General features: G+C 34.9%; 2 protein-coding genes across 2 annotated transcripts; both read right to left on the reverse strand.

The window, feature by feature from the left end:
* Positions 1 to 2,398: 2,398 nt before the first annotated feature.
* On the reverse strand, positions 2,399 to 3,341 carry LOC117926668 (thaumatin-like protein 1). Its single transcript, XM_034845878.1, has one exon. It carries the CDS (start codon positions 3,267 to 3,269, stop codon positions 2,601 to 2,603), a length of 669 nt encoding a protein of 222 aa, XP_034701769.1. The 5' UTR covers positions 3,270 to 3,341; the 3' UTR covers positions 2,399 to 2,600.
* Positions 3,342 to 7,843: 4,502 nt separating this feature from the next.
* LOC117908081 (thaumatin-like protein) lies at positions 7,844 to 10,503 on the reverse strand. Its single transcript, XM_034821752.1, has 2 exons — positions 9,796 to 10,503; positions 7,844 to 8,565 (listed from the first exon to the last, which is right to left on the reverse strand). Exons 1-2 carry the CDS (start codon positions 10,467 to 10,469, stop codon positions 7,965 to 7,967), a joined length of 1,275 nt encoding a protein of 424 aa, XP_034677643.1. The 5' UTR covers positions 10,470 to 10,503; the 3' UTR covers positions 7,844 to 7,964.
* Between the last annotated feature and the right edge of the window lie 2,824 nt (positions 10,504 to 13,327).

A 13,327-nucleotide genomic window follows, 5' to 3' on the forward strand; every position in this document is an offset into this window, starting at 1 on the left:
GCCCATACCCATTGGCTTACCCCCAGTAATTTGGGAATTTTTTGGCCCACCCATCAAAGTTGCGTTTCGCTGCAGGGGACGGCCGCGCGCGGCCCACAGGGTGAAGTGGCAGTTGTTTTGGATGTGGAAAGTGGAAGCGTGAATGAAGGTGAAGAAGAGGGTGGTGATGAGGAGGAAGAAGGAAGTGGAAATGTTGTTTCAGCTGCCGAAGAAAGTCATCTTGGGGTTTTGGCATTTTGGTGAGGAAGTGATCAGATTTTTCATGAATGGTTTCGGTTGATGGCTATGGGGTCGTTGGACTTGACTTCTATACGAGTCAACAAGCGGAGGGAGACATGTTTTGGGTGCCTCTCTTCAAGCCCAATATCGTGCCCCCAAATGGATCCAATTCAAATATCTGTAGGACTCGTTTGGCATCCACATCGCTTTTAGTGAAAAAATTTTAAAGGCACGTCTCTACTTTTCTCATTAAAGTACAGGCGGCTCCTTGTGAGGATAAAAGTTTGGGGATGATCCTCTGCTCTGCAGTCCAGGCCAGGATGCCATGTGTCGATCAGTTTCCTACTTAATGGAGGCGGCTACTTTGACTTTTTGTGCCCAGTGGCGAGGATGAGATCAAGATTAATATTAAGTAGTTTGATGCCGCGTGGTGTGTCTGGGACATCTTTCAATCCCACTCAGGTCTAAAGTCAAAGTTTGATTGGAAAACTTTTACACAAAAAGATTTATAAAACATGATAGTTAAAAAATCACTTTTAAATTTATGTTAATTGGTGAGAAGTTTAATAAAAATTTGTTTCTTAAATAGGCAACTTCCAATCCAAATACAAAATTTAGAAATTCTCTTAAAATTTACTTTCAAATCGGATAAATTTAATAAAAATGTTTTTTTTTCAATTAAAACTTCACAAATTATTATAAATTTGAAAATAATTTCTCAATTATTAAAAATATTAAATAATTTTTATAATTATTATTAGGGTGTAACAATATACGACTCTTAAATAAAATGGATAAATCATTCAAATAATAATCATTGAATATTATAAAAGATTTAATTTAGTCTACCACTATCAAAGATCCAATAATTACGATTTTCATAATAATTTTATGATAACATTTAAAAGAATATTAAAAATCTTATTCCCACTTAGATTTTTTTTTTTTTTTATTTATCACACATGGTCTCCTAACACTTGTCCTTGAAACCAAGCTTTATTAATTTATAAGAAATTTAACTCTTTTTAAAAATATAAAATCTAAATAATAATTTTAAATTGATTTTATTATGATTTTAGAGGTATTCATGACTACTCTTTAGATTTATAAAAGTATTGTTTTATCACCCTTGTCACTGAAGCTTGGATCGGGCCTCAATAAACATAGTTTATTTATTATCCCTAAACTAGTAAATTAATCTTTATTATTAAAAAAAAAAAAACATTTCTTTGAAATATTATTGACTGCTTAGATTTAATATGAAAAAAATTTCAAGCTCAAAATTCCTTTTTTATTTTACAGAAAAGAAAAAAGAATTATTAATTATTTTATTAGATCTGTACTCAAATTAGAAACCTGTTTGATTCGTAGATTATTGTCGGGTGTCGAAGGAATCTATTGGGCCTGTTCAGGCTTCCACTACTTATTTCAGATCTAGTAGTAAAAAAAAAAATTATTCTGCTTGAAGACAGCCTATATCAGTATGGGCCGCTGTCGGGTGTTGTTGGAAATTGAAAGATTCTCACATATTCAATTCTGAATTTCAGTTTGGGATGTGCTGCCTTTTTCTTTATAGGGGTTCGTTTCTTATCAACCTATTTGGATTTCATGTCCTTCATAAAGTGTATGCTGATGGGTTTGGGCTCATTAATATAAATTGGGCGGACATCATGGGCCTAAATTTCAAGCCATCCAGTTGCAAATTTGGTGGGCTGGATGGGTTAGGTGTGTTCCTCCAACCAGTCCCAACAACAAATGGGGTGGCAATTTGTGTAAAATGGTTATATTAGTATAGTGTTAAAGCCTAAGCTTTCTATTATATAAGTTAATCTAAACCCGATATGAATAATAATCGTATTAAAAATATAAATTCAAATATTATCAAATTATTAAACAAGTAATACATTATGTAATTCATTTAAGAATTAATTAGTTAAAAGGGATGAAATAATCTTCATATTTATGAATTTAACCTCTCCCATGTTTTTATTTGAAGAGTAATCAATTTTTAACATAAATGTCCTTAACTATTTCAAGTATTTACGTGTGTTTTAAAAGAAAGAGTTATTTTTATAAAAAATAAATAAATGAGGCCAAAAAATAATGAAGGGTTTTGTATTATGGAGGTTGAACCCAAAAACTATGTTTTTGTTAAAGTTATATAGGTTGACAAGTTTCATCCAAGGTGAAAATGAGTAACTAGGCTTCTTCATTTATTTTTCACTGGAATCACATTACAGACTGATTATCACGTCACATGCGCACAATACTATCATTACGTGCACAAATTTATTCTTTACTACGCTGAAAACTAAAACTTTCCTGGGTGTCTTGTACTCTTTTCATTCACCAAGAAAGTGAAGGAAAATGAGTTCCAACTTTCAAGGGCAAAACGTGACCTTGTAGTTGGTACCAGAAGGACAGGTGAACAAGCTGGTTTTATCATCCTGAGGGTAGCTATAAGCATCTGGGCACCTGTCCTTGAAGAATTTGGAGTATGTGGTCGGACCACAGCTTCCAGGTCCATCAGTGCAACAATACTCATTGGTCTTGAACACTGTACACGGGTTGTTGCATCCACCGGGGGCCTTCAACTCACTGGGGCATTGCCCATTGATGTCAGCGGAGCACTGGATGCCGCGGCAGCCGCTGAAGTCCATGGGGATGTTGAAGCCATCGACAAGGGAGATGTCGATGTAGTCGAGGTTATTGGGCTGGTTTAGAGCGAATTCAGCGAGGGTGTTTGGGGGTGAACCGTAGCCCTGGCATTCGAGGAGGCCATTGCAGTCACCAGTTTCGCATTTGCCACGCCCATTGGCGTCGAAGGTGCATGAGGTTCGGCCCCAGATGCGAGCATTGGTGGTGCCGGGGTTGACGGTGATTGTCCAGGACTGGCCGGAGTCAAGTCTCCGTCCGCCGCCGGGGGAGGCGGCTGCCCAGACGGTGTAGGTGCATTTATTGAGGATGTCGAAGGTGGCTGCATGGGTGGAGGTAAAGAGGAGGCTGAGGAGGAGAGGGATGAGAATTGGGAGGGTGGTGTTGAAGCGCATTTTGATGTTGAATGAATCAGATGACCAGAATCGAAGTATTTAGAATTCTTATGGGTTTGGGCTAATGCGGTGTCTTGGAGATGGATGTATGGTGGGGTTTTTATAGATGAAGGGTGGCTATGGTTTGGGAGATTACGTGAGAAGTGGGTTAATTCGAATGGAAATTTCAGCATTTTGTTGGACTTGATTGGATGATTGATTTCAGATAAAAAGATGATGAAAGAATCAGAATTGCCCATTCATGAATACTGAATTTATTTCAAGGGGTCCACATCATTATCATTTTTATTATTTTCAGAAACCTGTCTAACTTTTATGGAAATTCATGAATACTGAATTCTGAGGACAGGCAGGAAGGCATCTTGAAAACATGGCCGGGTGCGTGCCGCGTTGCGTTGGAAAAATTTATTTCAAACTTCCTTTCTTGAATGAGATAGCAATATGAATGGCCACTTCAAATGCTTTGAAAATTTGTTCGACTGGGAATATTTTCCATAATATCATAATTGAATTTTGACCTTTATCTGAGAAGCAACCAATTCTAGAGAAGAGAAAATCCACTGTTTATTTTCCAATTAAAGGCACATGACCACTTTGTGTGATTTTCCAATGTCCTCTCGAACCAACTCCGTGGATGACTACAACGTACGCATGTTAGGCAAAACGTAATTTTAATTATTTTTATAAATAAAATTTTGTTTAAAACCTCAAATATAAAAAACTATATTTTTATTTATTTTTTTAAAGGTAGTGTTTTGAAATGATGCTCCCATAATTTGAAAATAGAATAGTAAAATAATAAAAACCCTTTTAATTATGAAGGAAACCCAAAGAACGAAACTAAAAAATATTCATCATATAAATACAAAATTGCAACCTCTCTTTTTACGATTTAGAGGAGATAACATAAAAACTTGCAAAAAAATAAAAGTTTTTTTTAGGATGAAGAATATCAAGGATGGATGCCCCTCAGATAGCATAAAGAAGCTCTCCTTTTTTCTGGTTTTTTTTTAATTATGTGAGATGACTTTCACTTTAATATTATTTCACTTGAAATCATATTTCTATGTTTTACCCTATCACATGTTGCTTATGTTATTGTGAAGTCAGAAGAGGATTTGCACTAATTGAATTTATCAGTGTTAATTGGTTTTGTTAAGGCATTTACCGGATTGTCCTTCGTATGAATGTTTTGCATGTTCAGTGCTCCTTCTTATACTACTTCAAACAAAATGATATTGAACTTCTATGTTTAGTCCTAGAATGATTTAGACAAAGTGATATTAAAAGTAACCACAATGAAGACAAAGATTGACATCCGTTACACAAACTATTCATACTTGATAGCTACATGAACCATGCTTGCAAAAAATAATTTGCAAGTGATCATGTTAATGCAAACACGACCTCATCCAAAATCCTGAAGAACATTTTTTAGTTATACATTAAATCAATGAGAACATATTACATAGAAAGTTGTATAACAAAATATATATATATATATATAAGAGAATGTTCTTAACAGGCCAAGCCAAGACAGAGCACTAACACTACATTTTGATATTGAATGAATTTGATGATCAAAATGGAAGTATTTAGAATTTCTCATGGGTTTGGGTTAATTGATGTTTTGGAGATGCATGTATGGTAGGGTTTTTCTAGATGAATGGTGGCAATGGTTTTGGAGATTACGTGAGAAGTGGGTTAATTCGAATAGAAATTTCAGCATTTTGTTGGACTTGATTCCATGGAAAAAGATGAAGAAAGAAATGGAATTGTCCACTCATGGCTTTACTCTAGACTTGGCAAGCCAAGTGGCCATGGTAGAACTGAGGAAAGGCCAGAGTCAGGAGAATACACGCATAATAAAATCAAGACAATCCTCCCATGAGAAAACGTGACTTGAATGGAGCGTGCATCTTTCCTGCTTAGATTCTAATTCATCACGCGTCCACACACATAGGAATGACTGAAGAGAACGGCATTAATCATGGCCCTACATCTGTGACATCTCCAATGCAGAATGCGGAAGTGAAGTCAAGCTGTCAGAACCTAGAACTTGGAAGAATCCGGGGAACCCGTAAACTTGCATTTGAACAACCTATCATGTTCAATTTTTTGGATGACCCTTGACTGTTGCTTTAAATTATCAATGCCATTCTAGATGAAATGGCGTCAGGAGCAAATCAATGAAGAAAAGAAAAAAATTGTTAATAAAATTGATATTTTTTTTTTATATATGTTTGACTATATTATAAAAAAATAATAAAATAAATTTAATTATAAGCTCATACAATTTTTATATTAAAATTTAAAATAAATAAAATAAGTTTAAAATAATATATAAAAATAATTTATTCACCCTAAATTTATTTATTTTTTTTCTTACACTTTATGATGAAATTTTTTAGAATGATTAGAATGATAATTAAAATTATTAGAATTTTAATATTATATTTGGTTCTCATAAAATTTAAGGAAAAATAAATAAATAAAAAATAGAATTAAAAGATGATAAATTATTTTTATATATTTTAACTCATTAATATAAAGATTAAATAATTTTAAAATCTATAAATTTTTAATTATTTTTAATCATATTTAATTTTTTAAAATAATTTATAGGATAATCAAATATAAAAAAAATTATTTTTTTAATAATTTTTTTCTTTCCTTTTACTTTTCGAAACCAAATATAACCTAAGAGATACAGTAGACTTTTCTAGAATCCGAGTATTAGATGATAAAAAGATACGAGGTTTGTGGATTGTTTGGGCGGACAGCGTCTCTTTAGACTTTTACGGTGTTTGCCTGAGTCGTTGGCTGCCAAAATGTCTTGCAACGAAGCCTAAGTTTTGGCTTTCAGTCAATCTCTAGCCGATGAATTTTCCCCGCAAATCAAGGTGTAGTTTATTACTCGTGTTTAGTTCAGGAAAATTTGCGGAAAGAAAATACAGAAAATATAATAATATTATAAAAGGTTTGAAACGGTCATCTTATGGCATATTCCTCATGAATTTTACGATGATACTTTAGATTTTCTGAGTTTCCATTCAACGAAAGATGTTGCATCGGAAGTGATGATTACGAACAGCCTATTTGACGATGTCATTTGAAAACAATTTTTTAAAAATAAAGTAAAATATAAAATAATTATAAAAAAAATAATGAGAAGTCTGTGGGTCCTACATCCATCTGGATAAAAGCCTCTCTCCGTCGAAATATTAAAATGATAAAAGGATATTCTATCAACGTCTTTATTCACTGCGCAAATAATAAATATTTCAAATCATTATATCGGATGCCTTCACAAGTATAAACGTCCTACTGTAAGCTCAAAAACTGTTATTTGCAAGGTCAATTACAGAAGTTTAAAGTATTAAAAAGACACATAAAACATTACAACTCTATTATAATAAAACTATTATCTATTTCTTCAAAAAATAAACTTAAGCTTCAAAAAGACATACCCAAAAAAATAATTCGAACACACTTTGTTACAAGTACATTCATCGTTCACTTAGAGAAAGCTAGCGGAAAAAGACATTATTAACCGTAAATGAACAAAATCATATTCACATATTTTTTTTAGAGAAAAAAGAGAAAATACAGATAAATGAAAAATATATATAATTTTAAAAATATTAAAAAAAAAAAGAGTAAATTAAACAAAATATGATTCAACTTTCCTTTCATTATCTGTCCATGAACTAGTATGAAAAATTGTCAAATATAATCTCTATTGCAATTATACCTATTTTTGTTAAAGGTTTTTAACTTCTCTAAATTTTTTCATTAGATAAATAGATTTTAAATTTAGTAACACTTGGTATGGGATTTATTAACTTTTATTAGTCTGAATGTTCAATTTTTGTCCGTATATCAACATTTTAAACTGATGACAATCCTTTATTTATTTATTTAAAAAAAAAAATTGGGCTAGAGCACTATGACATCATCACTACCCATTGGCCCACCCCTAGTAATTTGGGACTTATAAAGGCCCCCTCCCAATAATTTGGGAATTTTTTGGCCCACCCATCAGAGTTGCGCTCCGCCGCCGGGAACGGCCACGCGCGGCCCACAGGGTGAAGTGGCAGTTGTTTTGGATGTGGAAGGTGGAAGCGTGGAAGCGTGGAGGAAGGTGAAGAAGAGAGTGGTGATGAGGAGGAAGAAGGAAGTGGAGAGGTTGTTGCAGCTGCTGAAGAAAGTCATCTTGGGATTTTGGCGTTTTGGCGAGGAAGGTGATCAGATTTTTCATGAACGGTTTCGGTTGACGGCTATGGGGTCGTTGGTCTTGACTTCTAGACGAGTCAACAAGCGGAGAGAGACATGCTTTGGTTGTCTCTCCTCAAGCCCAATATTGTGCTCCCACTTGGATCCAATTCAAATATCTTTAGGACTCGTTTGGCATCCACATTTAAAATTTTTAGATGACTCTCCTTTTATGACTTCTTTTACAAAAGTATGCTAGTTCTTAGTATCATCTCTCAAAATTTTAAAGAGTTTGAAATTTATAATACTACAGCTTTTAAAAATGGGCATATTGATACATTACTTTTTAAAATAATACAGAAGTTATCGAGTATTTATTTCAATGGGTCATCGAACAAAACTTAGGAAGAAATACCCTCATAGCATAAAATTACACGGCAATTCAGAAAATTCTTCAAACAATGAATAGCAACCCATAATTCAAGGGCAGAAGACTACACGATAGTTAGAGCCAGTGGAGCAGGTAAACAAACTGGTTGAATCATCATCCTCAGGGTAACTGTATGCATTTGGGCACCTATCCTTGAAAAACTCGGAGTAAGTTGTAGGGCCACAGATCCCGGACGTGCAACAGTACTGAGAATTTTTGAAAACGGTACATGGGTTGTTACACCCACCCAGGTCCCTCAACTCATTTGGGCACGGCCCGTTAATGTCGCCTGTACAATTGGCCCCTCTGCACCCATCAGAAGTTGGGCTAAACTCCATTGGAAGGTTGAATCCATCCACCAGAGAAACATCGAATAAATCAGTTTTGTTGGATTGGTTTAGGGTGTACTCGGCAATGGTGTTGGGCGGTGAACCATATTCTTGGCATTCAAGGAGGCCTCCACATCCACCGGACTCGCAGCTCCCCCTTCCGGCTTCATCGAAGCTGCACTTGGTTCTGCCCCAGATGCGGCCCGTTATGTTGGAGCTCACTGAAAGGTTCCAGGTCTGGCCTTGGTCGAGTTGCCTTCCGCCGCCGGGTACTGCGGCTGCCCAGACGGTGTAGGGGCAGCTGTTTCGGATTTCGAAAGTGGTTGCATGGATGAAGGTGAAGAAGAACAGGAGGATGAGGAGGCAGAAGGAAGTAGAGAGGTTGCTGCAGTTGCAGAAGAAGCTCATTTTGGGGTTTACGCGTTTTGAGGGGAAAATGAAGCTTTTGGGTTTTTCCGATACGTCCGCTTCATTGAACGGAGACGTTGACTTGTCTTGAAGACAAGTCAAAAAAATACAGCTGCACATGGCAGGCCAGGCCCACCTGCCCCTCCCCATCAATAAATCTTTTGGGCTTCTATAACCATGGCCCAGTTAATCTTTTTAACTTCTGAGGCTCTATTAGCATGATAGATGAATAAATAAAGCTTTGTTTGAAATAGTTTTTTATTTTTAGATTTAACTAAATGTTGAGGGTGCAACCAAAATCTTAATTTTTAATAGGTAATATTAGTATTATAAAATTTATATTAAATATTAAAATATTTCTTATCTAAATCATATTAAACTCGTTTTTAAATCATAAGTTCTTTAAATAAAATTAGTAAAATAAATATTAAAAATCTTATTGATATTTTTTTTTTTTACAAAAATAAATTCAAACATATATTTATTTAATTGATAGACAAGTGGAACTTCAATATTTATGTGACATAACTCTCCTCGATATAGGGTTATGGTTTGAATTACTTATGCCACTTTTAACAACTTTCTTTTCCACTACTGCAATAAAGGGTTATGACACGCCGTGTTTGGACTGCTACAATGTTTTCCCGGAAACGTGAGTCAAATATTATTAAAAAAAAAAAATGCCATGTACACAGTAAGGAAGGTAGTTTCCAAGTAGGATAATGACTTGTAGGCAAATCCTCCTTGGCGGTTTGTCATATTTCGTTCTCAAGACCAATGGTTTGGACCGCTTGATTCTAGAAAAAAATAAAATAAAATTTACACTTTAGTCAAGCTTCATTAACCGATCTTATCCTCAGATATTATATAAAATAAAATATATATATATGAAATATTACTTGGACGGGACCATAGACGTTAGAAAGAAAGAAGATCGCATAAATCTATATATATATATATATATATATATATATAAAAAAAAACATCCATTACTTCTACTAGTGTAGAAATCTTGTTACATGACCACGAAAATGTGCCCAACTTTATTCCTCTAGGCTTTTGGAACCCAAGGTGGATACCATTGCCTCCTAATAGTTGAGACTAGTAGAGGCATACTAGCATATGATTTAAATAATAGATTTATGGGCAGAAGATAACTTCATAATTGGTACCGGCAGGGCATGTGAAGGTGCTTGTCTGATCGTCCTTAGGGTAGCTATAAGCATCAGGGCACCTAGTCTTGAAAAACCTTGAGTAATCTGTAGCACTACAGCTCCCAGAATTGCAACAATATTCATCGGTCTTGAAAACGGTGCATGGGTTGTTGCAACCACCGGTAGTCTTTAGCGCAGCGGGGCACTCTCCCACGATGTTGGCGGTGCAACTGATACCTCGGGTGCACCCATTGGAAGTAGGACTAAAGGTCATAGGCACATTAAATCCATCAACCAAAGATATATCAAAGAAGTCCAAGTTGCTGTATTGGTTAAGTGCGAATTCGGCTAAGGTGTTAGGGGGTGTACCATAGGCCGTGCATTGGAGGAGGCCACCACAGTCCCCGGTCTCACACTTCCCATTCCCTGACGCATCGAAGTTGCAGTTGGTACGGGCCCAAACACGGCCTCCAGTGGTGCCGGCATTCACATTGAGGCTCCAGGATTGGCCTGAGCCAAGCTGCATGCCCCCGCCTGGGACTGCCGCAGCCCAAACCGTGTAGGAGCAATGGTTTTGGATGTTGAAGGTGGCTGCATAGCTGGAGGTGAAGAATAGGGTGGTGAGAAGGAATGAGGAAATGGAGAGGATTTTGCAGAGGCCCATTGTTGAGGATCGGAAGATAGGCTTGATGGTTGGAGTGGGGTGATCTGTGAGGAAATGGGTGGGGGTTTATATAGGGTGAAGGTGGGCTTGGGTTGGTGTGTATGTGGAAAAAGCGTCCTGTAAAAGTGCCAAAAGATGGCGTCATCTTTGTGGTCGACTTCGTTGTGGCCTGTACGCATGGAAAAGTCAATGTAGCGTGGCCCTTTTGTTTTTCCTCAAATCTGATCAACAAAAGCCCATAATTTTTTTAAGAAATAAAAATAAAAAAGCTTGTAAATTTTTTTTTTTTTTAAAAAAAAACATATATTACATATTGAAAATACTTATTTTTAGAAAAATAAGTATTTTTTATTTAAAATAATTTACAGAGACAAGGGTCCACGTGATTATCATTTTTTTTATTTCCAGAAATCTGCCTAACTTGTATGTAAATTCATGAGCACTGAATTCTGAGAACAGTAGGAATGTATCTAGAAAACGTGGGTGCATGGTATTGAGAAAATTTATTTCAAATTTCTTTATTTGAATGAGACAACCCTGTTGAGCACCTTCCTGGAATTCTTCCAATACGATTGGCCACTTCAAATATCTTGACTAGTCGTTAGATTGGGACTATTTTCGATAATATCATAATTGAATTTTAGTCTTTATCATTTAAAATATTGAGAGGCAACCAATTCAAAGAAAATCCAAAGTTTATTTTCTTAATGATGTATTTATTTTTCTTACTTGAAGTTTCAAAGTCTTTGTCGAGGTGGGAGAAAATTTAAAAACACTTCCCAGGAATTCCAAAAGGAATATATGCATCATGATAAGAAAAAGAGATAAGTATCTCAATTTCCCTAAAAACAATGTAGTTATTTTTCTTAAATATGTATTTAGGGTTCTAAAGTCCTTTTTAAGGTGGGGAAGGCCCTGAAATCACTTTTTCGAGTTGCTTAAATGAATATATAAACTATAATAAGGGAGATAAGAGTGTTGATTCCCCTAAGAACAAATATACTTATTTTCTTAAAGATGTACTTGGAGTTTCAAAGTCTTTTTCGAGGATGACATAAAATTACTTCTCAAGGATCTCTAACGGAATATGTAGACTATGATAAGGGAGATATGGGTTTGGATTCCTTTAAGAACAAATATACTTATTTTTCTTAAGAATGCACTTGGAATTCTAATGTCTATTTTGAGGATAGAGAGATATCCAATCATTTCTCAAGGGTCTTCGAAGAAATATATAGCCCATGATAAGGGAGATAGAGGTCCTAGTTCCCCTAAAAATAGATGTATTTATTTTTCTTAAAGATATACTTATTTTTTAATGATGTACTTGGGGTTCCAAAATCCATTTCGAGGTGGGGGAGCTTGAAATCACTTTTTCAAAGTCCCCAAAGGAATATATAGAATATGATAAAAGAGATAGGAGTCTTGGTTTCCCTAAGAACATATGTATTTATTTTTTTTAAAGATATACTTATTTTTCTTAAGTATGTACTTATTTTTCTTAAGGATGTAATTAGGGTTTGAAAGTCCATTTTAGGGATGGGGGAAGGCTTGAAATCACTTCCCAAGGGTCCTCAAAAGATAGGTGTGTTTGACAGTGATTATAGGAAGTATTTCTAGTATTTTTAATACTTAAATGATGAAAATTTTCAAATGTTACAGAGGTTAGAAACACTTCTTATAATCACTACCAAACGTACTCTATATAAACCATGACAAAGGAAGATAGGGTCCCAATTATCCTAGGAACAGATGGTCTTAGTTTTCTTTAGGATATGCTCATTTTTCTTAAGGATGTATTTGGGGTTTCAAAGTCCATTTTAGGAACGGGGAGAGCTTCAAATCACTTCCTAATGATACCCAAATGAATATATAAATCATGATAAGAGAGATAAGGGTTCTGGTTCCCCAATAACAAATGTACTTATTTTTCTTAATGATATACTTGGAGTCCCATAATCCATGTTTTGGTATGTGAACATCTCAAATCCTTTCCCAAAGAAACATATAGGTTATAATAAGGGTGATTGGGTCCTAGTTCCTAATGAAAAAAATGTATGTATTTTTATGAGTAATGTACTTATTTTTCTTAAGGATGTACGTGAGATTCCAAAGTCCATTTTTGGATAGGGGAATGCTTCAAATGACTTCCTAAGGGTCTCCAAAGGAATATATAGGTCAAATATAGGTCTTCCACCACCTCAAAATGTGATTTTGAACCTTATGTGCATGCTTAATACAAACATGTACATTCTTCATAAAAATACGTATATTTTTTTGGAGGTTAATTGGGACCCCTTTAGGCCCTATTTGGGTCTATATATTCATTTGGAGAGTCTCGAGAACAAATTGAGGCATTTGCCCACCCTAAAATGTAATTTGTAACCCTACATATATTATACTTGAGAAAATATATATATATATATACATATATATTCTTTACAAAAATATGTACAATTTTTTGGAGCCAATTGAGATCCCATTAGGCCCTATTTGAGTCTAAATATTCTTTAGGGGATCCTTGGGAATGGATTTGAGTCATTCCTCCACCCAAAATACGATTTAGAACCTCATGCATATCCTTAAGAAAGATATGTACATTCCTCATAAAAAATACATATGTTTTTTTGGAAGTTAACCGATATCTCATTAGACTTTGGGTCTACATATTTATTTGGAGAATCTTGAGAACGGATTTGAAGTCTTAGGCCACCATAAAATGTGATTTGGATATACATCATTGACAAGAATACATACATTATTTACAAAAATACATATATTTTTTTGGTAGCCTAGGGCTTTATTAGGCCCCTATTAGAATGAATATATTTTTTAAAGGATGCACATAATTTAACAAA

This window comes from Vitis riparia, chromosome 2 (assembly GCF_004353265.1).
Source record: "Vitis riparia cultivar Riparia Gloire de Montpellier isolate 1030 chromosome 2, EGFV_Vit.rip_1.0, whole genome shotgun sequence".
In the NCBI taxonomy this organism is placed as follows: Eukaryota; Viridiplantae; Streptophyta; class Magnoliopsida; order Vitales; family Vitaceae; genus Vitis; species Vitis riparia.